We start from the raw sequence: 27,161 nt of genomic DNA, 5'->3' as shown, positions 1-27,161 counted from the left end.
AGAAAACCTAGCCCTGAGGCTCCCCACAGCCTGGATTCTACCATAAAAGTCCCTGTCTCAAAAAAAAAAAAAAAAAAAAAAAAAGTCCCTGTCTCCTGGCCTGGAGGCTCTCTGCACCCCCGCCCTGGGAATCCCAGCCTCAGAGGGCCCCAGGTTGAGACCTCAATCTTTACTCCTCCGTACCTCTCCCTGTGAAAATCAGGATTTGCATCACCCTGTGCTCCCAGCCCCCCTGAGGCCGGTCCCAGCCCAGCACCTTTGGTGACGCAGCTCAGGATGCCTCCCGAAGGCTCGCACACCTGTCCTGGCTTGCAGCTGTGGGCCTGGCACACCACACCTTGTCCGGCATGGCACACGCACTGCTGCTGGCAGTTGTCAGTGAGTATCATCTGGTTCGGCTGTGGGGACAGAGGGCAACGGCCATGAGGGTGGGAGCTGACACTGGCATCTCCGGTGTTCCGGGGACAGAAGGTCCAGAGAACACGAAAGGGACATCTTTCAGCAGGGTGGCCCCTTGTCTGTGGACCTAAAGCACCGTATGGTCCTGAGGTCAAATTCATTCATTCACTCATTCACTTTTCCAAAACCCCCACTAAATGTCTGCTGTCTATGAGAAGCGGTGTGACATACCAATTAAGAGCAAAAGCTCTGGAGCAAACTGCCTGGGTCTGAAGCCTGTTTCTGCTATTTCCAAACTGTATCACTCTGTGTAAATTAACCTCTGGATAACTCTGTTTCCTCATCTGTAAGCTGCTGATAATATAGCAGCTACCTAGAAGAGTATAACTTAGTTAATAATACAGGAGAAATGAAAAGGGAGGGGTTTTTTTTCTTTTCTTTCTTTCTTTCTTTTTTATTTTATTTTATTATTATTTTTTTATTTAATTATGATAGTCACAGAGAGAGAGAGAGAGGCAAAGACATAGGCAGAGGGAGAAGCAGGCTCCATGCACCGGGAGCCTGATGTGGGATTCGATCCTGGGTCTCCAGGATCGCGCCCTGGGCCAAAGGCAGGCGCCAAACCGCTGCGCCACCCAGGGATCCCTTCTTTCTTTCTTTTTTAATAACTCGGTTGGAGTTGAAACAAGGTGGGGAAAATGTGGTTATCACTAAAGCTGTGTAATAAGTTCATGGGGATTTATTACACTGTTCTCTTGACAGAAGTCAAACATGGTGGGAGCATGTTTGAAAATTTTCTTAATAGGTCAGCCCCAGTGGCTCCGCGGTTTAGCGCCGCCTACAGCCCAGGGCGTGATCCTGGAGACCCGGGATCAAGTCCCGCGTCAGGCTCCCTGCATGGAGCCTGCTTCTCCCTCTGCCTGTGTCTCTGACTCTCTCTCTCTGTCTCGCTGTCTCCTCTCTGTGTATTTTCATGAATAAATAAATAAAATCTTAAAAAAAGAAAATTTTCGTAATTAAAATTTCATACATACAAAAAAGTTCATACCAAAATTTCATAATAAAAAGTTCACACATACATATATATTTCGGAATAAAAAGTTCATCACAGGGCACCTAGATGGCTTGGTGGTTGAGTGTCTGCCTTTTGGTCAGGTCGTGATCCTGGGATCCTGGGATCTAATCCCGCATTGGGCTCCCTCCAGGGATCCTGCTTCTCCCTCTGCCTGTGTCTCTGCCTCTCTCTCTGTGTCTCTCATGAATAAATAAAATCTTTAAAAAAAAAGATTCATCACACATATCCTGTGCACATAGCACTGAAAGCCATAACTGGCACATAATGAGCACTGTCTACCTATTCACTCTTATTACTGCTTTCATTTGTATGAGGCGACAGCAGAGAGGGCCCCCCCGCACAGAGCTTGTGGTCCTTTGAGGGAGACTGACTTTAGACACACAGTCAAATCAAAGAAAAAGGAGTAAGTGCATGAAGGTGGGAGAAGGAAGCAGATGGAGTCACCTGCTGTGTCACACAGATGGTCTAGACCTGCGGAATCAGGGAAGGGTTTGAAGTTGCAGGGCCCATGGCCATATTGAGAAGAGTCTTCCCACTGCCGTGAGGAAGGTGCCCCAAGGGAGAAAAGTGAGGGTGTGGAGGCAGCAGGAGATGGCAAATGGGACAGCAGTGGGGCCACGAAGAGGGGAAGGGATGGGTGGGAGAGACATTCAGGAGGCGAAGTGGGGGGCTGTGGGGTGAGGGGCAGTGGAATGGGTTCTGGTGCAAGGCCCTGGGCTCTGCCCGCAATGACAGGGTTCCTACCTCATAGTAGATACCGTTGTGGTAGCAGCCACATTGCTGGATGGGCACGCAGGCCAGGCCGTCATTGAGGAAGCCGGGGTCACACTGGCAGCCCTCAGCACAGCTCTCTGGGCACTGCGGGGGTGCGCTGAGTGCGGAGCAGCCCAGGGAGCAGGTGTCTGCACAGACCTCATAGTGGCTGTTGGGGGGGCACTCCATCGCTGCAAAGAGGGAGTTCTGGTCAGTGGCCCCTCCCAGGGGCTCTGTGGGAGGGGCTGCAGGGCCCCATGTCTGGCCCTTCTATGCCTCAGTCACCCCCCATTCCTCTGCCCCCTACTCACGACAGAATGATTCGGTCCTCCAGGGTTCAATATCGCCTCCAGCCGCCTGGCAAGCACTCACGTAGGCATGGATGTTGCTGCAGAGAATGCTCTCATTCCCACCACCCAGGCAAAGATCAAAGACACAATCTTTTAAGGGACCTTGGGGATCAACCAGCTTGTGGCAGGCGGCCAGAGGCCCATTGGGGCTGGTGAGGAGCCCACAGAACTTCTCCTGCTTGTACTTCTCCTGCAGCTCAGGTGGACACTCAGGGCTCGAGTTGCAATCTTCGCCGGGCTTGCAGGTGGGTGGCGGCAGGCAGGGAGAGCCTGGCACTGCCTCCTCCCAGGAGTTGCCGAAGTCAGTAGAGCTGCCTGCCTGTGAGCCGTCTGGCTTCTGGAAGTCATCCTTGGAGTCACCATTGTAGTTCCCACACAGGCCATGCAGCTGCTGGTAGTAGTTCCCTGGGACTGTGACCCGCACATTATACACAAGGTCATAGGCCACACGTAGGCCAAAGTCAGTGTTGATCACGACGTCCGAGCCATGCTGGGAGGCGCGGACCTGGCCCTGGGCCAGTACCACAGGAAGCCTCATGTCCACACCGTTCACCTGGGAGGCAAGAGATTACACACGTCAGAGGGTGCACTTTGGGAGGGCAGACGCTAGTTCAAGCCCCTGCCTGACACTGGGGATCCACGTGACCTCACCTCTCTGGGCCTTAGTTTTCAAATTTGTAAAATGGGCAAGTCTTGTAGCAGGCTGAATGGTGGTCCCCAAAGGATATGTCCACCCAGAACCTGAATATAATCTTATATGGAATTAGAGTCTTTGCAAATATACTTAGGGTCATCATCCCAAGATCACCCTGGATTCAGGTGGGCCCTATGCCCAAGGACGAGTTTCTTTATATAATGATGAGAGCCAGAAAAGGGGACAGACAGAAGAAAAAAGGCCATGTGAAGACAAAGACGGGGCGCCTGGGTGGCGCAGTTGGTTGAGTGATCGGCTCTTTGTTTCAGCTCAGGTCTTGATCTTGGGGTCTTGGGATCGAGCTCTGCATTGGGCTCTGTGCTCAGCATGTAATCTGCTTGAGATCCTGTCTACCTCTCCCTCTGCCCTGTGTGCTCCCTCTCTCTCAAATAAATAAATAAAATATTAAAAAAAAAAAAAAAAGGAAAAAGGAAAAAAAAAGACCAAGACCAGGATGGGAGTGTCCTGGCCATGAGCCAAGGAACACCTGGAACCACCAGAAGCTGAAAGAGGTGAGGAAGGAGCCACCCTCATGGAGTCTTCAGAGGGAGGGGAGCTCTCGCCAACCCCTTGAATTTGGACTTCTGGTCTCCATGACAGTGAGAAAACAAATTTCTGTTGTTTTATGCTGCCACGCTTGTGGTAACTTATTTCAGAGCCATAGGAAGCTGATGCAAGTCTCGATGGAGTAACAAGCTTACCAGCTACCTTTCGTTCACCACTTGCTGATCAATAATGCAGTGATGGATTCCAGAGCCACCTGCCTGGCTTCCAACACAGCTCTGTCCCTTCCTCTTCCTGTGACTCTGTGCAGGTGAGAGACACCTCTCTGTATTTGTTTCTTCATCTACTGAATGGGAGGCAGGGTGGACTGGCAGGATTATTCAAGCGGACATTTGGAAAGTGCTGAGAAATGTGTCTGGCACAGGTATTCTGGGAGCATTTGCTAGTATTGTGAGCTGTTTGGAAGTTTTTATTTTGACAAGTAAGTGAGTGCTAAGGCTTTAAGCATTAGTGAGTGGAGCATTAGGCTAATGCGAAATGAACTTCAAACCCCTGAGCCGAGAACCAGTGGTTTCAAGTTGAAGACTGATGGTCACCAACAAAGCCTTGATGGTCACCTAGAAATCCACCTCTGAATAACACGCTTGCTCATCCTTCCTGAATGTAGACACAGTGAGCATCAGATTCTTTCGGAAGTGTAAGGAATCAGAGGAGAAGGCAGGAGGAAGACACTCTCCTGGCCGAAGCTCCTTAAAACACAGTCACCTGCCATACTTCCCAAGCAGGGACTGGGAATGGTTAGGAACCAGTGACATATCTCTGTGTCTCAGTTTCCTCATCTGTAAAGTGGGGGCTATGATAGTTTCCACTTCATGGAGAAGCTGGGGGATTCAGTGAGATGCAAACGACAAGAACACCAACCACCCCTGTATTCAGAGCCAACTCTATGTCAGGCATTCTCCTAGGAACGTGGGCAGCCTCAGGGAGTGTATGCAAGCATCTAACCCATGGCCAGTGCACAGGGGGCAGCTGAAAAAGTCAGCTCTTTGTCAGCATCCTCATCGTCAATACTTTGTGAATACAATGGTCATGAGCCCCCATTTTAGTGGGATCCCTGGGGAGATCTCTCCACTTTCCATATGAGACCAAATCCTTCTCAGAAAAGCACCATGGTGTGCACCATTGGCACTGTCCCCTGGCATGTTGTCCTGGGTTCAAGTCATGCCTTTGCTGAGGCACTTTGGGCCAGTGATGGGACCTTCCCCTCTAAAGAATAAAGCAAATCATGGTACGCCCAGTTGCAAGGATGAAATGACGCTATGGATGTGAAGTGTTTAGTGGCCAACAAGATCTAGGGTAAAAGCCATAGCTGCTGTTACTATTGTTGTTTTGGTTGCTGAGGGGTGATGGGGTCACCCCCAGATCGTCCTCTGTCCTTGAACCTTTCTCATCCCTGAACTTGTCCAGCCTCTGATTGCATTGTGTTGCTGGGCAGTAGACCAGGGAGGCAGCTGGAGCAGGGACCAGGTGCAGGGAAAAGGAGAAGGAGGTTGGGAGAGGTGTTCAGAGGAAATAGGCAAGGGCAGGAGAGGAGAGACTGAGGAGCACATGGAGGGGGAAACTGAGCCACATGGGAACAGGTCCCAGGTCCCCAAGGCCTCCTGGCTCCTCGGCTCCCCACTTGGGGCACCCACTCTCCTCAGGGATCCCATGCCTCCCACATCCACTGCAAGCTCTGAGCCCCATGTCCCACCCACACAGCATGCTCTATCCCAGGCCCCCTCCCCTTCGTGTTCCGCTACTGCTCTCACCGTGACCTTCCAGTGATTTTGCTTCAGCACCAGGGTGAAGTTAGCCACCTGCACGGTGATCACCCTAGTCACACTGACTCTCCCATTGCCCCAGGCTGCATTCTCCTGCAGGACGGCAAATTGCTGAAGCCCGGGTCGGGTCACGTTGGTCCGAGACAGCACGTACACACAGGTGCCCATGAAGTCGTAGCGACGGCCGTCGAAGGTGGTGTAATGGGGGTCTCCCGATGCTTGGCAGGTGGCCGAGCCCACAACCACGCAGTCCAGGATGCCACCAGATGGCTGGCAGGCCTCGTGCGGGCCACAGGAGGAGGGGTTACAGGACACCAGGCCGCCCTCCTGACATTGGCAGAGGGAATCGCACCCAGGTCCAGGGCGGAAGGTCTGACCTGGCGGGTAGTAGACGCCCTGGTAGGTGCAGCCGCAAGAGGGCAGGGGCACACAGGACTCACCACTGAGTGCAAAGCCCTCGTTGCACACACAGGCTTCGTGGCAGTCAGAACCACAGCCCCCGGGCACTGGGAGGTCTCCACAGGACAGCGGGCAGCCACGGGAACATGCCTCATAGTGGCTGTTGGGAGGGCAGCTCAGAGCTGCAGGGAGAGCAATGATGAGCATTAAGAATTTCTGCTCCTGGGTAACACATGTACAGGCACACACTCGTGCACACACTCACATGTAAGCCGTCTAGCTTCAAGGAGCCCCTCTGTTCAGTGGGGCCTGGGGGATAGATTATTTCATAATTAATCCAAGTTGACTGTAATTTGTGGTTATCTGTAATGTCTTTTTTTTTTTTTAAAGATTTTATTTATTTATTCATGAGAGAGACAGAGAGACAGAGACACAGGCAGAGGGAGAAGCAGGCTCCATGCAGGGAGCCCGACATGGGACTCTATTCCTGGGTCTCCAGGATCACGCCCTGGGCTGAAGGTGGCGCTAAACCACTGAGCCACCCAGGCTGCCCTGTAATGTCTTTAAGAACATATTTTAAACATGTAAATGCATATACAGTGTGTGTATGTGATTGATGCAATGTGTTTGTGAACATAGTGGTTTTAGCTTCTTCATTCTATCATGATATAGTAGTAGTAGTAATTATGTAGTAAATTGAAATATTGGGCCCATTTTGTAAGGAGGAAAAAAATAATTCCCGTTCCTCTCTCCAAACTCCAGCCATTCCAGAATATAAGGTGATTTCCTTGAAATAAAACAAAAAAGCCAAGACTAAGCCCGGTAAAGCCTCTATCTGTGCTGATATGATACCCACGAGTGGCCATTTAAATCTAAGTTAATTAAAGTTAAATAAAATAGAAGATTTAGTTCCTTGGTCACACCAGCCTCATTTCAAGTGCTCAATATGTAATTGGTGTGACCCTCAGGATAGCTCAGGGACAGAATATTTCCATCATCACCAAAGTTCTTTTAGACATGCTCTTCTAGATCTTATAGCCAGCTTACAAGAGAATGTGGGAACAGAGGGACAAGTTAAATAAAACAATGAAGAAGCAACCAGCCAAACCCAGAAAGGAGGAAATTCTGCAGGACAAATGACTTGATTTTTTCCAATAAATTAATGGCCCAAACAAAATGGATAGAGGGGCACACATGTGATAAAGCAAATATAGTAAAATGTAGACTAGAATGTAGTTGGCAAATGTATGGGTATTCATGGTAAAATTATTGCAATTTTTATATACATTTGAAAAATTTTATAATAATATGTAGGAGAGAAAAGGAAAATAGCTGTTACAGGACGAAAGTGATTTAAGTGGAGATGTTTATTGAAATATTTATGGGAAATTCATGCTCGAATTTGCTTTACAACATGTCAGCAAGGGCACCTGGGTGGCTCAGTGGTTGAGCATCTGCCTTCACCTCAGGGTGTGATTCCAGGGTTCTGGGATCGAATTCCATATCAGGCTCCCCGTGGAGACCCTGCTTCTCCCTCTGCCTATGTCTCTACCTCTCTCTGTCTCTCAAAAATACATAAATGAAATCTTTAAAAAAAATAAAATGTGTCAGGAATATAAAAAAACAAAAACAAAAACAAAAACAAAGGGGTGGTAGAGGAACTGAGAATGGCATGATACCCACAGTCATCAAAGCTGGTGCTGGGTAAGTCAGGCCCCACCCTAAGCCCCCCTCTGCCTGATGTCTGCATCCTCATGACCCAGTCTTCTACAACTGCCAAGGGGTACAAGGGCAGGAGTAGTTTTAAGGAAATAGGAGATTCTCAGTCTCCACAAAGGCAACAGAATAAAGCGATTAACAGTACAAGTTCAGGAGCCAGCCTGCCTGGATGCAAGTCATGCTGCCCTGCTGTGCGACCTCAGGGAGATCACTTAATATCTCTGTAGTTCCAACTGCTCACTTTGTAAAATAGGAATAGGAGTGATCCCACCTCACAGGGTGGTGGTGAGAAGGAAATGAGAAAAATCCTTAGAAACTCTTAGAAGGGGAGCTGCATAGTAGGGAGTGTGCCACACGAAAGCCACCCATAGCAATAGGGGTACTCTTCCTACGATGCAAAGTCAGGCCATTGTAGACCATCCAGCCCCCATAGAACTGCCAGCAGGACTGCAAAGATAAACCATGCGGCCCAGACCAGGAGAACAGCCCAGCAGCCCACAGAATCATGAGAAACAATAACTGCTTTTTGTTTTAATCCACTTTTAGCCTTGGGGATGTTGGTTACACATCAAAAACTAACTGGTGTGGTGATCAAAAAAGAGACTTTCATGTATGTAAGTATATTACGTTAGGTTAAATTCTGCTGAAACTAAAAATCATTGGAAGGTCAGTTCAGGAGAGTGAGATTTTTTTCCTGTTTTCTCCCCCATTATGTCTTCAGTGCATGGAACATAGTAGGTGTTCAACAAATATTTGTTGAATGAATGAATGACTATAAGTTAAGTTGAAGGAGAAAAAGAAACAATGTGACGTGACATGCATGTATTTATCATGTGTATTTCAGTGGACAGCATGTGTACCATCCAGTAAGATGTAAAGGAGTGAAGTGGGCCAGATGGTGACCAAAAACACTGGAGAGGGACCAGGCTTCTTCTAAGGGCAGCATTGCTACTCATCTCTGAATGACAGCGGCCACATAGGAATTAGACCCAGGGCCACCAGATATTCTGGGTCGTCTTACAAATATTTACTGCATCTGTGACTTCCTACCTGTCATGATCCCCAGGTGTTTAACTGAATCTTCCTAAGCTTCTGCTTTCTCATCTGTTAAATGGGTATAACCACAGTCCCTACCTCAGAATATCTTTATAAGAATCACGTAGATTAATATTAATAGGTTAATGAATATTCATAAGGCTTAGCCCCCCCCCACCCCCCCGCTGTCCCTCCCGGTACTCACGGCAAAGATTCTCACTCCTCCAGGGGTGCACAGTGGCCCCAGCGGCCTGGCATGCAGCAGCATAGGCGGCCAGTGCCTCACACAATGGCGCAGACTGGCCTGGCAGCAGACAGCGGTCATAGACACAGTCGCGCAGAGCGCCCTGTGGATCTATCTTGCTGTGGCACTCCCGGAAGGGCCCCGTGGTGTCGGCAAGGATGCCACACTCCTTCTTGCTCTGCTGCTGCTGGGCCACCAGGGAATCCAGGTTGGGACAGTCGCCTGGCTCAGTTGCTCCACAGCCTGGCCTCGTCTCCTCCTGCCAGCTATTGCCAAAGGCCAGTGCATTGGGAGCTTGACCTCCACCCCGCAGAGCCAGGTCGTCATTGGGGTTCCCATTGAAGTTCCCACAGAGCCCACACAGGGCCCCAGCATAGCTGCTGGGCACCTTGGCAATCACACGGTCATTCCAGTTGTAGGTGACAGTGAGGCCAAAGTCTGTGCGCACAACGGCATCTTGGCCCTGGCGGAACACCTGCACCTGCCCGTTGGCTGCCTGGAGGGGCAGGTGATGAAGGATGCCATCCACCTGGGCAGAGATGAAGGAGATCCAAGGGGTCAGGGTATTCATGGCTTTGTGTCCCACCCTTCACACACTTGGTTCCAAATATTCTGAACTCCTTGCTATTCTCTTGAGCACATTATTCTTGGTTCCACTTCAGGACCTTTGCACTTGCTATCCCCTCTATGTGGCACACCATCTACCTCTCTTCAGCCTTCAACTATCAGCTTAAATCCAAATCTCTAACTCATGGACTTCAGAGCCTATGGGACCTGTCTCCCCATAACCTCCTCAACCTTACCATCTCCCACTCCACCCCCGCCTCACTCATTCTACTACAGCCATACCGGCTTTCTTGTTATTCCTCTCGATTTAGTCCAACCTTAGGGCCTTTTCACTTTGCCAAGAACATCACCCAACACTTTTCTCCTGGCTGCTTCCCCTTCAGCCTTTGGGACTTGGTACAAAGCCAGAGCCACTTTGGCTCTGTCCACCTCTATGTCTGCATCACCTGCCACAGTGCTCACCCAGCCTCCTTGGTGTCACCCTGAACACCACCTCATGGCCTTTGCACTTGCTGTCCCCTCCCCCTAGGATACCACACAGCACTTTTTAGTTGGCCAATGCTACTTCAGCTGTGGGTGTTAGCTTTGATACAAACCCCTTACGATGGCCTAAGAGGCTCTAGGTGATCTGAGCCTCACTACTCTCCAATTTTGTTCTCTGGTACCATCTGTCCACACCCCTGCAACTCCAGCCAGGCATTCTCACTTTCTCCTGGACTCAGTGAGCTCAGCTCAGCTTCAGGGCCTTCCCTGTGCCTTCTGCTTGTGACATTCCTATCCCCTTCCACGTCCCTATTCTTTGTCTGGTGGCCTCCCCATGATCCTTTACGCCTCAGCTTAAAATAGAACGCCTCTGCCCACCAGGCCCTGCTTGTCTCCACTTTTCTCACCTAGTCTCCTATCAACCTCTCTATTCCACACCTCCAGCCTCACTCTCAGGTCCAGCTGCACCGGCTCTGTGCTGTTCTCCTGTCTCTTCTTTTTTTTTTTTTTTTTTTCATTTTTATTTATTTATGATAGGGACACAGTGAGAGAGAGAGAGAGGCAGAGACACAGGCAGAGGGAGAAGCAGGCTCCATGCACCGGGAGCCCGACGTGGGACTCGATCCCGGGTCTCCAGGATCGTGCCCTGGGCCAAAGGCAGGCGCCAAACCGCTGCGCCACCCAGGGATCCCTCTCCTGTCTCTTCAAGCTCAGTTCAGCCCAGCCTTTGCACCTGCTGCTTCCTGTGCCTAGGAACCACCACTCTTGGCCTGGTGGTCTCTTCCTTGTCCTTTGGTTTTGGTTTAAATCAAAATCTCCATTGTAGGCATTCCCTTCATCATCATCCCCTCCCTCCATTCCATTCCCATGGGCCTCCTGGCTCTTCCTCTGCCCCTCTGGTTTGTTCTTGCCTCGGGGTCTTTGCACTCGCTCCTTCTGCCTGTAATACTCTCCCATCCACTTCTGTCCCTGCCTGTCCCATCTGTCTCCTCAGGAGTGGCAATAGGATGTAGTGGTTAAGAGAGTATGAACTTCACTCCTTAAGGGGGATTTCCTGCCCCCACCCTACTGGCCCCCCAGGGTCCTGGGTCACTCACCAGCACTTGCCCAGGGTACTCCCGGCGCACGATCACATTCACGCCATGGGCCTCCACGCGTACGGCACGCGTGTAGCTCACAGTCTGGCTGCCCCGGTGCTCGTTTTCCACCAGCACCCGAAAGGTGGGCAGCGCTGCAGCCTGGCCACACGATCCCACCAGCAGATACGTGCAGGTGCCCATGAAGTCGAAGCGCCGGCCATCAAAGCTCACATAGTGCGGGTCTCCGGATGCCTGGCAGCTCCCAAAGCGGTCGGGGTAGCAACCCAGGAGGCCGTTCTGGACGCGGCAGCGCTCGCCAGCTGGGCAGCCCTGTGTGTCCTTGCAGCTCACCTGCCCGGTGGCGCCGTTGCAGGTGCAGAGCCGCCTGCACTGCTCGTCCTCCCACATCTGCTGGTCTGGAGCAAGCGGGCGGCCTTGGAAGGTACAGCCACAGGATGAGGCCTTCACGCAGGAGCCACCGCTGGACACAAAGCCTGGGAGGCACACGCAGCCCTCCACGCACGGGAGCCCGGAGCAGTTGGCAGGCGCTGCCTGGGAGTTGCAGGTGGCGGGGCAGGCGGGGCCGCAGTGCTCATAACGGCTGTTGGCTGGGCAAGACAGGGCTGCGGAGGGGGGAGACAGAGACAGGGAGGGGGCTCAGGCCAGCACAAGAGGCCGGGTGGGGTGCTCTGTTGGGAAGGACTCAACGGGACTTCCCTCCCTACACCCTCCTCCCCCAGAGCTCCCCAGGGCATTTCCATCCCTCCAGGTGTGGGGTCCCAAACCTCAGAGACATAGTTAACTCCTTTCCTCCTTTGTTCACGGACAACCAATCTGTCAGTAAATCCTGGGAGCTCCATTGTCAAAATCTATCCAGAATCCGTCCCCTTCTATTGCCATCATCCCCATCCTGGCCTGGTCCCCCCACAAGCAGCTTTCTGCCCGGTGTCCCCCAACAACCCCGTTCTGCTCTCGCAGGCCAGAGAGACCCTGCGAACACCAGTGGCATCCTTCTGCTCAGAGCCCTCTTGTGGTGCTATCTTAGGGGAAAAGCTCAAGTCTTCCTGGTAGCCCACGAAGCTCTCCATCATCTGCACCCATCATCTCTCTCCTCAACTCCTCTCACTCTCCCTTTGGTTCACTCTGTCCCAGACACAAGGGCTGCCTCATGGCTCCTTATACTCCCACCTCAGGGCCTTTGCATTGACTATTTCCAGTATCTGGATCGGCCACTCCTCAGAAAGCAATGAAGCATGTAAGAAAGCTACTGGAGGGGATCCCTGGGTGGCGCAGCGGTTTGGCGCCTGCCTTTGGCCCGGGGCGCGATCCTGGAGACCCGGGATCGAATCCCACATCGGGCTCCCGGTGCATGGAGCCTGCTTCTCCCTCTGCCTGTGTCTCTGCTTCTCTCTCTCTCACTGTGTGCCTATCATAAATAAATAAAATTAAAAAAAAAAAAAAATTTAAAAAAAAAAAAAAAAAAAAAAAAAAAAAAGAAAGCTACTGGAGGCCAGTTAGCCTGGGTTCAAATCCTGGTCTCCCCTGCTTAGCTGTGTGATTGTGAGCAAATGATTCCAATTGCCCTGTGCCTCTGTTTCCCCATCAGTAAAACGAGATAGTAACAGTTCTGATCTCACAGGGCTCTGAGAAGTAAATGAGTTCATCTATGCAGAGACAGCCCATAGCATCATTACTACTTAGCTGACTCCACTGTCTTATCCTGCTCTCGGCTCCCAATGTCACCTCCACAGAAAGGGGAGCACCCTCTTTGTGAGCCTCCCATTTGCTCTTATTACATGAACTTCATTTCTGTTGCTCTTTGAAGATATTCCATGGTTTACTACTTACTGTATGTCTCCCCTGCTAGGATATGAGTTCTGTGAGAGTGGGGATCTGGTCGGCCTCAGTCCCCCTCTCCCTCCCGACCCCGATTCGACAGCAACAAGGACAGAGTCTGGCCCACAGGAGGCACTGGATAACTCTGGCTGGTGTCTACCCAGCAGTGAGGTGAGGACGGAGTACTGACCAAGACAAACCCCATGCGGCCTCAGTGTCTCCCCAGACTTCCTCCTCCAGAGTCCCCGTCTCAAGCCCCACACCCGGGCCTGGACACCTCCTTTTCCCTGTGCATAGATGTCATGTATCCTGAAAATTTCTTGGGGAGTTTCACAAGGGCAGGGACAGGTGTGTGCCGGTCCTCACTGTGCCCATCATCAGCAGAGGGGTGGGGCGAGATAGGGGCTCAGGGAATGTTTTGGGATGAATGAATGAATGAATGAATGAGTGAATGAATGATTAAGTGGATGGCCGCCTGACTAAGGAGCCTGGACTTTATCCAGAGGGCATCAGGGAGTCACAGAAGGGCTTTGAATGAAGGGATGTTCACATTTCTGCTTTGGAACTCTGGGGACTACCTCTCACGCCAGCTTTTGCACATGCTCCTCTCTCAGCCTGGAACCCATGTCCTGCTGCCCCTTTATTCTGCCCAGTTTCAGTTCCTCCTATCGGTTTCAGATTGGGCATCCCTTTCTCTAGGAAATCCTCCTTGACCCCCTACCCCCAGGCTGAGTCAAGAAGTTTTCCTGATTGCCCATGGCCCTCTGGACTTCCTCCATTCTGGCCCTGACCACTCTGCCCCAGCCTTGCCGAGCTCAGCAGGGAACACTCTAGTGGTCAGTGTCTAGTAGTGACTGTCTGCCCCAACCTTAGGCTCACTATGGGCACAGTCTGGACATCTTGGCCATCCTCCCAGTGTCCCTGACATGGTCCAGCTTCAGGCTGAAGTGCTCAGATATTGAGTCCTCTGCCTCCCACCACGGGCTCCCAGCCCACACCAAGGGCATCACTCACGACAGTTGGCTAGTGGCCTCCAGTTCCCGACAGAGATGCCAAGCCCCAGACAGGCCTGGGCGTAGGCGCTGAGGCTCCGGCACAAGCTGGCCCGGTCCCCATTGAACACACACAGGTCGTACACACACTCCTCCAGGAAAGGCCTCGGGGGCAGGGCGCTGTGGCAGGCAGCAAAGGGGCCATCGGGCTGGGTCAGCATGCCACAGAGACGGTTGCCTTCGTAATGCTGGGCCTGGCCTGGGGTGCAGGAGGGACAGTTGTTCTGGCAGCCATCGTCACACAGGTCATCCCCATCATCCAGCTTCCAGCTATTGGCAAACTCCACGGGGTTGGGTGCCAGCTCCAAGTCAGGGGTGAGGAAGTCATCGGCGGAGTCATTGTTATAGTTGCCGCACAGTCCGCACACCTGGTCTTGGAAGCGCACTGGCAGGCTCACGGCCAGCTGGCAGTCCCAGTCGTAGGTGACCACCAACCCAAAGTCCAGCTCCACCACGCCCCGTGTCCCACTCTGGTACACCCGCAGGCGACCCTCAGCCAGGGAGGCGGGCAGGCGCGAGCGCTGGTTGTCAATCTGCAAAGATGGGGGGGTTGAGGGGAGTCGGTGGTAAGATCCTGTGCAGTCTGGCCTTCACCCCTCAAACCTTCCCACTTGCTTCCCCTGTTCCGGTTGCCCTGGGATACCTTCTTCCTGTTGCTGCCACCCACCAAGGCTCTGGATCTTTGCCTTTGCATCCCTGTGGCCTAAAATGTTCTTCCCCTAGATGCACACAAGGCTCACTCCCTGATCTCTTACAAAAGCTTTGCTCACATGTCACCATGGCCGTGAGACCATTCCTGACCACTCTATTTTATATGGCAACCTCTCTCTACTCCCTACATCCCTTCCTTGCTCTATTTTTTTCCCCTATAGCTTCTAAGTTTCTAACATATAATTTACAAATTTCTCATGTTTATCATTTGCCTAACGCCATAGACTGTCAGCTCCATGAAGACAGGGATTTTTGTCTGCTTTCCTCACTGCTTCATCTCCAGCGTCTAGAACAGTACCTAGTAGAATCGCAAGTGCTCAATAAGTGAGTGAAGGCACTGCTGGGTTAAGTAAACATTCACCAGGCACTCCCTCTGTGCCTGGCCCTGGCTGGGAGATCCTGGGAGTGATGACCAAGATAACCCAGACCCTGCTCTTATGGGGCTCTCAGTCCAATGAGGGAGATAGATCTGTCACTATTAGATCAAAGTGACAGATCAGAGTGATCAGGACAGTGGGAGTACAGGAGGTGGTGGGAGTATAGGAGGCTCTGGGAGTCTAGAAGAAGAGCCAGACTCAATCTAGCAGGTTGGGAGAGGCTTCCTGGGGCAAGAACAGCTGAGTTAAACTGAGCTATAAAGGATCAGTGTGGAGAGCCACGAAAACAAGGGGAAGGGTATTCTTTCGCAAATGTCCTGAGCGAGGAGAAGGCCTAACCGGAGGATGAGGAGGGCGTTTTCTCTCTTTTCCCTTGGGCCCCGTTTCCTCTTTCTGGCTTTTTTTCTTAATTCTCTTTCCCCAAAATGTTGTCTTTGCCAAGAGGGATGAGAAAAGGAAAAAAACAGGCAGAGGGGGCTGCAAGAACAAGGTCCAAAGGTAAGTTTGGGTTTATTTGGTGGTGAGTCAAGGGAAAAGCCCCGGTTTTTGGGCCAGGGCCCCCCAATGGGGGAAATGCTGTGGGTACGCCCCGTCACCAGACACTCAAGGCCCCTCGCCCAAGGGAGGCAAGCACTCCATTTTTAAATGGCACAAGTAATTTTTTTCACTACAGGAAAACTTATTTAAAATTTTCATGGGGGAAAAATTGGGAAAAAAAAGAAATCACCCCTTTTTGCTGTGGACACACACACACACACACACAAACACCACAAAGAGGTACATTTTTAAAAAACCCGTCAGGGCTTTTTTAAAACCCTTTTTTTGATCCCTGGGTGGCGCAGCGGTTTGGGCCTGCCTTTGGCCCGGGGCGCGATCCTGGAGACCCGGGATCGAATCCCACATCGGGCTCCCGGTGCATGGAGCCTGCTTCTCCCTCTGCCTGTGTCTCTGCTTCTCTCTCTCTCACTGTGTGCCTATCATAAATAAATAAAATTAAAAAAAAAAAAAAATTTAAAAAAAAAAAAAAAAAAAAAAAAAAAGAAAGCTACTGGAGGCCAGTTAGCCTGGGTTCAAATCCTGGTCTCCCCTGCTTAGCTGTGTGATTGTGAGCAAATGATTCCAATTGCCCTGTGCCTCTGTTTCCCCATCAGTAAAACGAGATAGTAACAGTTCTGATCTCACAGGGCTCTGAGAAGTAAATGAGTTCATCTATGCAGAGACAGCCCATAGCATCATTACTACTTAGCTGACTCCACTGTCTTATCCTGCTCTCGGCTCCCAATGTCACCTCCACAGAAAGGGGAGCACCCTCTTTGTGAGCCTCCCATTTGCTCTTATTACATGAACTTCATTTCTGTTGCTCTTTGAAGATATTCCATGGTTTACTACTTACTGTATGTCTCCCCTGCTAGGATATGAGTTCTGTGAGAGTGGGGATCTGGTCGGCCTCAGTCCCCCTCTCCCTCCCGACCCCGATTCGACAGCAACAAGGACAGAGTCTGGCCCACAGGAGGCACTGGATAACTCTGGCTGGTGTCTACCCAGCAGTGAGGTGAGGACGGAGTACTGACCAAGACAAACCCCATGCGGCCTCAGTGTCTCCCCAGACTTCCTCCTCCAGAGTCCCCGTCTCAAGCCCCACACCCGGGCCTGGACACCTCCTTTTCCCTGTGCATAGATGTCATGTATCCTGAAAATTTCTTGGGGAGTTTCACAAGGGCAGGGACAGGTGTGTGCCGGTCCTCACTGTGCCCATCATCAGCAGAGGGGTGGGGCGAGATAGGGGCTCAGGGAATGTTTTGGGATGAATGAATGAATGAATGAATGAATGAGTGAATGAATGATTAAGTGGATGGCCGCCTGACTAAGGAGCCTGGACTTTATCCAGAGGGCATCAGGGAGTCACAGAAGGGCTTTGAATGAAGGGATGTTCACATTTCTGCTTTGGAACTCTGGGGACTACCTCTCACGCCAGCTTTTGCACATGCTCCTCTCTCAGCCTGGAACCCATGTCCTGCTGCCCCTTTATTCTGCCCAGTTTCAGTTCCTCCTATCGGTTTCAGATTGGGCATCCCTTTCTCTAGGAAATCCTCCTTGACCCCCTACCCCCAGGCTGAGTCAAGAAGTTTTCCTGATTGCCCATGGCCCTCTGGACTTCCTCCATTCTGGCCCTGACCACTCTGCCCCAGCCTTGCCGAGCTCAGCAGGGAACACTCTAGTGGTCAGTGTCTAGTAGTGACTGTCTGCCCCAACCTTAGGCTCACTATGGGCACAGTCTGGACATCTTGGCCATCCTCCCGGTGTCCCTGACATGGTCCAGCTTCAGGCTGAAGTGCTCAGATATTGAGTCCTCTGCCTCCCACCACGGGCTCCCAGCCCACACCAAGGGCATCACTCACGACAGTTGGCTAGTGGCCTCCAGTTCCCGACAGAGATGCCAAGCCCCAGACAGGCCTGGGCGTAGGCGCTGAGGCTCCGGCACAAGCTGGCCCGGTCCCCATTGAACACACACAGGTCGTACACACACTCCTCCAGGAAAGGCCTTGGGGGCAGGGCGCTGTGGCAGGCAGCAAAGGGGCCATCGGGCTGGGTCAGCATGCCACAGAGACGGTTGCCTTCGTAATGCTGGGCCTGGCCTGGGGTGCAGGAGGGACAGTTGTTCTGGCAGCCATCGTCACACAGGTCATCCCCATCATCCAGCTTCCAGCTATTGGCAAACTCCACGGGGTTGGGTGCCAGCTCCAAGTCAGGGGTGAGGAAGTCATCGGCGGAGTCATTGTTATAGTTGCCGCACAGTCCGCACACCTGGTCTTGGAAGCGCACTGGCAGGCTCACGGCCAGCTGGCAGTCCCAGTCGTAGGTGACCACCAACCCAAAGTCCAGCTCCACCACGCCCCGTGTCCCACTCTGGTACACCCGCAGGCGACCCTCAGCCAGGGAGGCGGGCAGGCGCGAGCGCTGGTTGTCAATCTGCAAAGATGGGGGGGTTGAGGGGAGTCGGTGGTAAGATCCTGTGCAGTCTGGCCTTCACCCCTCAAACCTTCCCACTTGCTTCCCCTGTTCCGGTTGCCCTGGGATACCTTCTTCCTGTTGCTGCCACCCACCAAGGCTCTGGATCTTTGCCTTTGCATCCCTGTGGCCTAAAATGTTCTTCCCCTAGATGCACACAAGGCTCACTCCCTGATCTCTTACAAAAGCTTTGCTCACATGTCACCATGGCCGTGAGACCATTCCTGACCACTCTATTTTATATGGCAACCTCTCTCTACTCCCTACATCCCTTCCTTGCTCTATTTTTTTCCCCTATAGCTTCTAAGTTTCTAACATATAATTTACAAATTTCTCATGTTTATCATTTGCCTAACGCCATAGACTGTCAGCTCCATGAAGACAGGGATTTTTGTCTGCTTTCCTCACTGCTTCATCTCCAGCGTCTAGAACAGTACCTAGTAGAATCGCAAGTGCTCAATAAGTGAGTGAAGGCACTGCTGGGTTAAGTAAACATTCACCAGGCACTCCCTCTGTGCCTGGCCCTGGCTGGGAGATCCTGGGAGTGATGACCAAGATAACCCAGACCCTGCTCTTATGGGGCTCTCAGTCCAATGAGGGAGATAGATCTGTCACTATTAGATCAAAGTGACAGATCAGAGTGATCAGGACAGTGGGAGTACAGGAGGTGGTGGGAGTATAGGAGGCTCTGGGAGTCTAGAAGAAGAGCCAGACTCAATCTAGCAGGTTGGGAGAGGCTTCCTGGGGCAAGAACAGCTGAGTTAAACTGAGCTATAAAGGATCAGTGTGGAGAGCCACGAAAACAAGGGGAAGGGTATTCTTTCGCAAATGTCCTGAGCGAGGAGAAGGCCTAACCGGAGGATGAGGAGCGTGTCTCTCTGTCCCTTGGGCCCAGTTTCCTCTTTCTGAGCATTTCTTCTTAATTCTCTCTTCACACATGCTTGTCTTAGCCAAGAGGTATGAGAAAAGGAATAACAGGCAGAGGGGACTGCAAGAACAAGGTCCAAAGGTAAGATAGATCTTCATTTGGTAGGTGAGTCAGGAATGCCCCTGTGTGTCCAGGTCCACACTGGGCAGTGCTGTGGGTACAGCAGTCACCAGACACTCACAGGCTCTCAGCCCAGGGAGGCAAGTCATCTCCATTTTTAAATGACACAAGTAATATTTGTTCACTACAGGAAACTTATAAAATGTTCATGGGAAAAAATGAAAAAAGAGAAATCACCCATATTGCTGTGGACACACACACACACACACACACACACACACAAAGAGGTACATTTATAAATCCAGTCAGGGCTTTTTCTACCTTTTAATTTGTATATTTTTTTCTTTTTAAATGATGGGACCATGCTGAAGTCCCCATTTCATGAACCTCTCTTTTCTCCTAGGAATCAATGTCTTGGGGACATCCCATCACAAGGATCTCTAAGCCTTTGTCCAGTCACTGACCCCTCTGTAAGAATCTGACAAAAATAATAGGCCCTCTTTCCAAAAACTTCACAGCATGTGCAAAATTCTACACATAATATCAAAGATTTGAAGTCTCTCTGAGTTTGTGGTCAATCCCTCTGGATCTCGAGAACACCTACATTAATCCGCTTTAATCCGTTTGTTAATCTCACACTTTTACACTTGTAAAACAAGAGAGCTATAAGGATACTCAGTGCTTTGCTGTTTACCATCGTGAACAAAGCATCCATGCGGGGTGGGGATTGAGTTTACTGAATGAAGAGGCATCCATCCCATGCATACCCGTGCAGATGTAAAGAAAACAAAAAAAGGCAGAGTCTCCCTTTATGTTGATATGGAAACAGCTCCAGAAGCTACCATACAGTGCAAAAAACAAAACGCAGAACAGAGCAGACAGTACAGAACTCTTCGCTAAGAAAGAGGAGATGTAAGAATGTAGGTTTATATTGCTTCTATTGGTATCAAGAAACCCTAGGTAAAACGTCAAGAAATCAGTAAAACTGGGGAATGGGGAATTTTGGCGGAGGGCAAGATAGCAGATGAAGACAGGAGTGACAGATCCCTGGGTGGCGCAGCGGTTTGGCGCCTGCCTTTGGCCCAGGGCCCGATCCTGGAGACCCGGGATCGAATCCCACGTCGGGCTCCCGGTGCATGGAGCCTGCTTCTCCCTCTGCCTGTGTCTCTGCCTCTCTCTCTCTCTCTCTCTCTCTCTCTCTGTGTGACTATCATAAATAAATAAAAATTAAAAAAAAAAAATAAAGCCATTTAGGATACTGAGTTTTGGGATCCCTGGGTGGCACAGCGGTTTGGCGCCTGCCTTTGGCCCAGGGCGCGATCCTGGAGACCCGGGATTGAATCCCACATCAGGCTCCTGGTGCATGGAGCCTGCTTCTCCCTCCGCCTGTGTCTCTGCCTCTCTCTCTCTCTCTCTCTCTCTGTGACTATCATAAATAAAAAATAATAAAAAAAAAATTTAAAAAAAAGAAGACAGGAGTGACAGCCAGACCTTTCACAACGTGCCCTGTTTGTTTTGAGCTATGCCAACGCTTTACCTCTTTAAAAAAAATCCATCACAGCAACATGGAAGAAACTCACATGTACTCTGCTGAGCAAAAGAATCTTCCCGCAAATGACTGCTTATAGTGTGTGGTTCTGTGAATGTGAAGTTCTTGAACGGGCAAAACTAACTATGGTGGAAAAACATCAAAACTATGGTTGCCTCTAAGAGTGGGTTGGGATTGTCTGGGAAGGGGCATGAAAGAATGTTCTGGAATGAGGAAAACATTCTCTGTCTTAATGGAGGTTTGGCTGCACATTTGTCAAAACTCCACGAACTTCAGATGTATGGGTTTTATTATGTGTACATTTGATATCAAAAGTAAACAAAACAATGTAAAACTATTGTATGAGGCAGAATGGCAAAGAAGTTAAGAATAGTGACTGTGGAGCCAGCCTGCCCGTGTTCCGAGCTCCATCTCTCACTGGCTCTGAGCCCTTGGGAAGTCACCCATGGCTCTGGACCTCAGTCTCTTCATCTAAAAGTGTTAATAATAATAATAATAATGCCTCCCCTCTGGGTCGCTGTGAGCATTCCATGCATTAATACCTAGAGAGCAGTAAGAAACAAATCCAGCACATAACAAATGCGAACTGATTAGCATTTGGTCACTTAAGATATTCCCCTTCGTTGGGCATTTTGTTTCCTCTTCTTTTTTTCTTTTGCTATTACAAACTACATTGGCATAAAGTCTTTCCCCCTTAACCACATCTCTGAATATCCTTAACATTTCTAGAAGTGGAATTGCTGGACCACAGGGATTCAAATCCTCCCTCCCCAGCCCCCACTTCTGTGACCCCCGTTCTCTGTACCCTCCACCCCACAGCAGAGGGCCTGGATTTGGGGCCCTCCACCCAAGCTTTGCCTCCTCCTTCTGACGGGAAGCTCATAGGTATTAAATCTGAAGCTTCTGGATACTTACCCGAGCTAAGCCAACTTCCCCACGGACCAGAGATATCACATGGCTATAGGCCCTCACGTTGACCAAGCCCACATAGGAGACCCGGCGACTGCCCCGGTGCTCATTCTTGGCTTCCACGCTGAAAGCAGGCAGGGTCTCGTCCTCGCCGCACAGCTCCACCATTGTATACAAGCACGTGCCCATCATGTCATAGCGACGGCCGTCAAAGGTGGTGTAGTGGGGGTCACCTTGGGCGCGGCAGGTGGCCACAGGCATCTCCACACACTTGGCCTGCTCATCCACCACCTGGCATTGCTGCTGGAAAGTACACTGCAGGTCTTGGCAGGTGGGCTTCTCCTGGGATGGCACGGCTGGGGAGAGGAGGCAAGGTGGCAATAGGGAAAGTGTCAGGAGTATTCTGGAGCTCTCCTGGAGGGACTCTTGGAGCTCTCCTGCTGTGGAGAGTTTGGGCAGTTGCCTCACAACTACCCACTTGAGAAGTGGGGACACCGAGTTCTGAAATCCCAAGGGGAGATGGCTGCCCAGATGTGACCCAAGCCCAGGTATTCTATTTCCCTAGTTTGACATGGCTCAGCCCAGAAGAACTGGAAGGTAGTGAAGAAGGATGGGCAGGGATCATCGTGGAAATGTTCATTTTGGGGTTTTCTCTCCCTGTGACCCCTCCCCGTGCATTCTCACTCAGGTCAGAAGGCTAAGGAATCTTTTTAAAGGACAGAAAATGGAAGACAGAGACTGTTCATCAGAACAGAAATGACCGGTGGCTCAGGCTGCCTAGGTTAGAGTCCCGGCTCTGCCGGTCAGCTGTGCGGCCTTGCACAAGTAATTTTAAACTCTCTGTTTGTAACAAGGGGCTGATAATGTTACATTCTTCACAGGGATATTTGGGGAGGAGGGTGTTGCCAGGCTTAAATAAGCTAAAATATAAGTAGGGTTTGGCCGAGGCGTTGAGTGTTACCTGTTACCGTGAATCACCTACCCCTTCTCGCGTTCTACTGTTTAAGCACAAAGTGGCTCTTTGAAGTTGGGTACCTTGCATGCCCGCGGTTGGAGGGGGCATTTTTGCCAGTGCCAGGAACTCTAATGTCTAGGGTCCTAGCTTGAGGCAGGGAGTCCACATAGGAAGAAATAGCTCTTCCTCCCCTGCCTTCCAGGGTACAAAAGCTCTTGCTTTCTGTCTGCTCATAATAACTTGCCAGATAACCCCTAAGAGCTTTATAAATGTCAACTCCCCCGCTGCAATCCTGTGAAGGGGTATAGTTATTATCCCTGTATAGACGGGAAAACTGAGGCCCATAGAGGAGAGGTCACATGCCCAAGGGCACACAGTAGAGGTGGGATTGGAAGTCTGGCTTCAGTGTCCTCAAACACCACATTGCCTGGGGGCGGCCCCTCAACCCTCAATGCACAGAGCCTAACGTTAGGTGTAGGGCCAGGTCCTAGAGATTGACTCTATTAACACACACAAGACATCTAGAATGGTCTCTGGTATATTGAGAGAGAACTCCCCCCAACATGGTAGCCATTGTTATTGTCATACTCTTAAGACCTCTTGAGTTGGGGCATGAACACTCCTATATGAGGTGTGGGAGTGGGAGTTAGCAGCTGGTATAGTTGCTAAAATATCAAAGTATTTCTAAGCTGGTGAGAAGCTGCCAGCCTGATCCCACTCCTCCCTGCAAAGATCCTTTCCTCTAGGCACCTTGGTTTTTTCCTAGGACTGTATCCCTAACTCCCCCCCCGCTCTCACACACACACACACACACACACACACAAAAAGCAGTAGACAAAGGGCTAATGTCAGACACCTGCCAGCCACTGTGGGGGCTTGTAGGACCCTGCTACAGTGAGTGCTCTGGCTGGCATCTCTTCTTATTGGTCAGGACCCTGGATCACGCTTATTGCTAAATATGTAGGGGGTCCTGGAGGGGGTTGGGTAGGGAGGAGCTGGGAAGCCTTTGGGAAGGGGAGGATGGCAGAGAGGATGGAGGTGGGGTGGGGACAGCCCAGCTGAGCATGAAAGCCACAGGGGAGCAGGCGGGTGGAAAAAAGAAAAAGGCAAGCGAGCCAGCAAAGGGGTCACCAGGTGGACAGGGCCAGGGGTCACTTCCCATCACTTACTTCGGCCACAGGCACCTGCTGTCCCATAGCTTACGGCCTGGAGCAGCCCGAAGGTGAGCAGCCCGAAGTTGGTAGTGGCCTCAAGCATGTGGATTTTGTCAGTAGGGCCAAGGTCCACTTCGGCATATGAGAACTCACTGCCGGGCACAGCTGTCCAGGAGACATCGGCCCCCATCCCGTGCCCATCCATGGTCAGCTCGTTAACCGCCTTTGTCTGTGCCATCACCAGAGCCAAACCCTTCGTGTCTGGCACAGTCTTCACCACATAGGCCGGGCAGTAGGCTGCCACATCTGGCACCAAGGCCAGGTGGGGGTCATAGGTTATTTCATCCCTGGTGGCGCCTGTGCCAAACTGCAGGACCTGGATGCCCACATTCGCTGACAGGTAGAGGGGCAGGTTTGGCCGGGTCTCAAACTCGGCCACGTCGCCCGCCTGGAGCCCACGGGAGCCCGTGGTGCCCCCCTGATTGTAGGTCAGCTTCGTGGTCTGGCTGGCCACAACATAGACCAGATCGTAGCGGGACTGGGAGGACAGAGAGGGCACCACGTAGCGGGTGCCCCAGGCGGACGTGGGCAGCAGCTGCTCCACCACATGGTTGCAGTTAGTGTGTTTCTGGGCACAGCTGTGGCCTGAGAACACAGCCACGGGGCTGCTGGCTGTGATCTTTGACCCCGAGAGTTCCGCTGTGCTCTGTACCTGGACCACCTCGTAGGGCTTCAGGGTCAAGCTTAGGACACTGCCCGCTGGGTAGAACTTGCCCTGGAATGTCGCCGATCCCTTCAGCTGAATAGTGACCGAAGCCCCCGCCGCCCCAACCACCACGGCAAACTCCTTGAAGTTCTTGGACGAGATGCTGGAAGGTGTGAGCACAAAATACTCAGTGCCCAGAGCATGGACAGGCCACAGCAGCGTCAGCTCTGCTGTATTGGGCTTTGTGTTTACAGCCTGCACAGAGATGTTGTGGTCAGAGGAGATCATCACCGAGTTTTGGAAGACCTTACTGCCGACCATCTCGGCCTTGGAACTGATGTTGACCGTGACTGACTGCCCAGGGTTCACTATGACATTCTGCACGGTGCCATCTGCGTGGCAGTGAATGGAGACTGAGGTGGGGCGGTCTGATAGACTGGAGAGGAGGAGCTGGAGAGAGGCCCGGTGGTACCCGGGCAGGTAGTTCTGCAGGAAGGCTGCAAAGAAGTCCACTGAGGTCCCCTGGGTCAACCCTGGGGGCAGAGAACACAGTTGTGGGGCTGCTCACCCAGTCCTCTCCCACAGAGAAGGAAGCCCTTGCATTGCGCCTAGAGACCATCCTATTGCTTCCCCTCACCCCCACCCTCCTTTCTTTCCTTTCTCCTTATTCACTGACCAGCTTTTCTGGCTTTTGTTTTCTAGAAGCCTGTACACTTCCGGGTGGGGATCTCAAACAAATGCTGATGTGGCCAGGCAAGTGATGTAAACGTGGGAAACCATCTGGGTGCAAACCGGAGCATTCATACACCAAGGAAAGCGGGGTGTTGCTGCTAGCTTTAGCCTGTTATTATGATGGTTTATGGGCTCTTTTTCTTCTCTCTCTCTCTCTTTTTTTTTTTTTAATGCCAGCTCTTAGCATTTTACCCGAGAAACTGGCTATTTGAATTTCCACATGAAATCTCCAACCCAAAATTGTTTTAAGTACTATGGAGCCCAAACTGGCTGGATTCAGGTGCCAGTTTAGACTTCTGTCTTAATAAAACGTAGGGGGTGGCATCTGTGTGGCTCAGTGGTTGAGCATCTATCTGCCTTTGGCTCAGGGCGTGATCCTGGGGTCCTATGATGGAGTCTGGCATCAGGCTCCCTGCAGGGCTTCCCCCTCTGCCTGTGTCTTTGCCTCTCTCTCTCTGTGTTTCTTATGAATAAATAAATAAAGTCTTTAAAAATAAATAAATAAATAAATAAATAAATAAATAAATAAATAAATAAATATTAGGGGGTGGGATGTAAAGGGGGTTAAGGGAAGAAGGAGATTATAGGAGTGTTGACAACATGTCTCCTGGAAAGAGAGAGGAGTGGGTGCTTCTCAACACCCCAACTAGGAAGAGATTCTCCAGGGCTGGGAAGAGAGAGAGAAAAGGAGGGGAAGGATGAAGAGGACAGGGAAGGAGATCTACAGGGTCCTGGAGAGAGTATGGGGTTATAGAAGGATTGTCTGCTGACTAAGGGGGGGCTGGAAGGACGTCCCCATGTCCCACAGGGTCAGGAGAAGACTTCCGAAGTGACCGAAGTGGACGCCGACTGATGACTAGAAGGCTCTGAGGCCCCATCCTTCCACAGGTACTCTGGCTTCCCCGAGGCTCCTGGCCTGGGCATAAACCTCGGGAATTGGGCACCAAGCCCTTCCAGAATGACTTCAGTGAAATTTTCTACCACCTCAGCAGAAGGAGGCTCAGAGTCAGAACTTGAGTTGAGTTATAGAAAATTGGGAAAACGGTAGTCTCAAGGGCTTAAATCTGGGGACCGCGGATTTCATTTGCTTTCTTCTAGGACAGGGAGAAAATGGGAGAATTCCACATTTCTCTGTAGAACCTAGGGGACCTCTCTCCCATCTCAGCTAGCCTGGGGTGGCATTGGAGATGGGGCTGGGGAGGGCGTACAGATGGAACGTGCTGACCCCGGCAGGCAGAGTCCCCCAGACTTAGTGCAAGGACACGGATGGGATCTATGTGACTTACCGCACAGGAGGGTTGCTCCAGTCCAGAGGGCCCACCAGCTCCACAGGGAACCCATGTCTGCAGCAGGGAAAGAGAGAGGGTCATAGAAGGCCGGTCTGCCCTTCTGGCTGGGTGCTGTCCCAAAGAGGACAGAAGGGCCCAGGTTCAGGACCAGGGCCACCTGGGTACCAGGAAGGCTGAGGTGGGCTGGATCGAAAGGCCAGTGTGTGTGTATAGGGGAGTTAGGTATCCAGTGGGTCTGGTGGTGGGGATGGAGGAGTTGCCATGGAGGGCAGGACAGGACAAGGATGGGAGTTAGGTGCCTAATGGGTTTGGTGGGGTTGGAGTGGGGAAGCCTGGAGCCAGGGGTTAGAGTAGGGGACCCAATGTTCCACTTCTAAAGGGGACCCCAGCCTCTCTCATCTCACCTGCAGGTCCCTGGAGCTGCAGGGCTAGCCCCTGGGCTGGGCTATATAGTGGAGTTTCTTGGCTCCTCCGCCACACCCTGGGCCACCTGCCAGGAAGATGGTGCCAACTTCCTGGAGGAGGCTGGTGATCCCAGGGCCAGGTGGAATGGGGACCCTGAAAGCCTGGGAAGGGCAGGGCTGGACACCTGAGTCCTTAGAGGGGTGTGAGAACAGCTGGTGGCTGTGGCCTACAAGCCTGCTGGGAGCTTCAGACTTGGAAGGGTGGTGTCCCTGAAGGAAACAGGTGGGGAACAGGGTGCTGGGAGCCTGGATCCCTGGTGGGTGGGGGAGTAGGGGCGGAACGTGGTATTCAGTCTTGTTTGCTGG

At 51.6% G+C, this 27,161-nt stretch overlaps 1 protein-coding gene across 2 annotated transcripts in view; it reads right to left on the bottom strand.

The window, feature by feature from the left end:
• LOC121484786 (Fc fragment of IgG binding protein) overlaps positions 1–26,513 on the bottom strand; it is a 42,920-nt gene extending 16,407 nt beyond the window's left edge. Inside the window, exons 1-10 of one of the 2 annotated variants that reach the window (XM_041744477.1) lie at positions 26,389–26,513; positions 23,680–24,903; positions 21,562–21,911; positions 17,500–18,070; positions 11,143–11,747; positions 8,957–9,524; positions 5,587–6,179; positions 2,539–3,130; positions 2,219–2,418; positions 257–398 (exon numbers count right to left, since the gene is read on the bottom strand). In XM_041744477.1, the coding sequence (XP_041600411.1) occupies positions 257–398; positions 2,219–2,418; positions 2,539–3,130; positions 5,587–6,179; positions 8,957–9,524; positions 11,143–11,747; positions 17,500–18,070; positions 21,562–21,911; positions 23,680–24,903; positions 26,389–26,443 (4,900 nt within the window). In that variant the 5' untranslated portion in view covers positions 26,444–26,513. The remainder of the gene's footprint in view (positions 1–256; positions 399–2,218; positions 2,419–2,538; positions 3,131–5,586; positions 6,180–8,956; positions 9,525–11,142; positions 11,748–17,499; positions 18,071–21,561; positions 21,912–23,679; positions 24,904–26,388) is intronic. The other variant, XM_041744478.1, reaches the window with a different exon arrangement.
• Positions 26,514–27,161: the final 648 nt, after the last annotated feature.

This window comes from Vulpes lagopus, chromosome 2 (genome assembly GCF_018345385.1).
Source record: "Vulpes lagopus strain Blue_001 chromosome 2, ASM1834538v1, whole genome shotgun sequence".
In the NCBI taxonomy this organism is placed as follows: domain Eukaryota; kingdom Metazoa; phylum Chordata; class Mammalia; order Carnivora; family Canidae; genus Vulpes; species Vulpes lagopus.
Note: the sequence above shows the minus strand (reverse complement) of the source record. Positions and strands in the feature narration are given on the sequence as shown.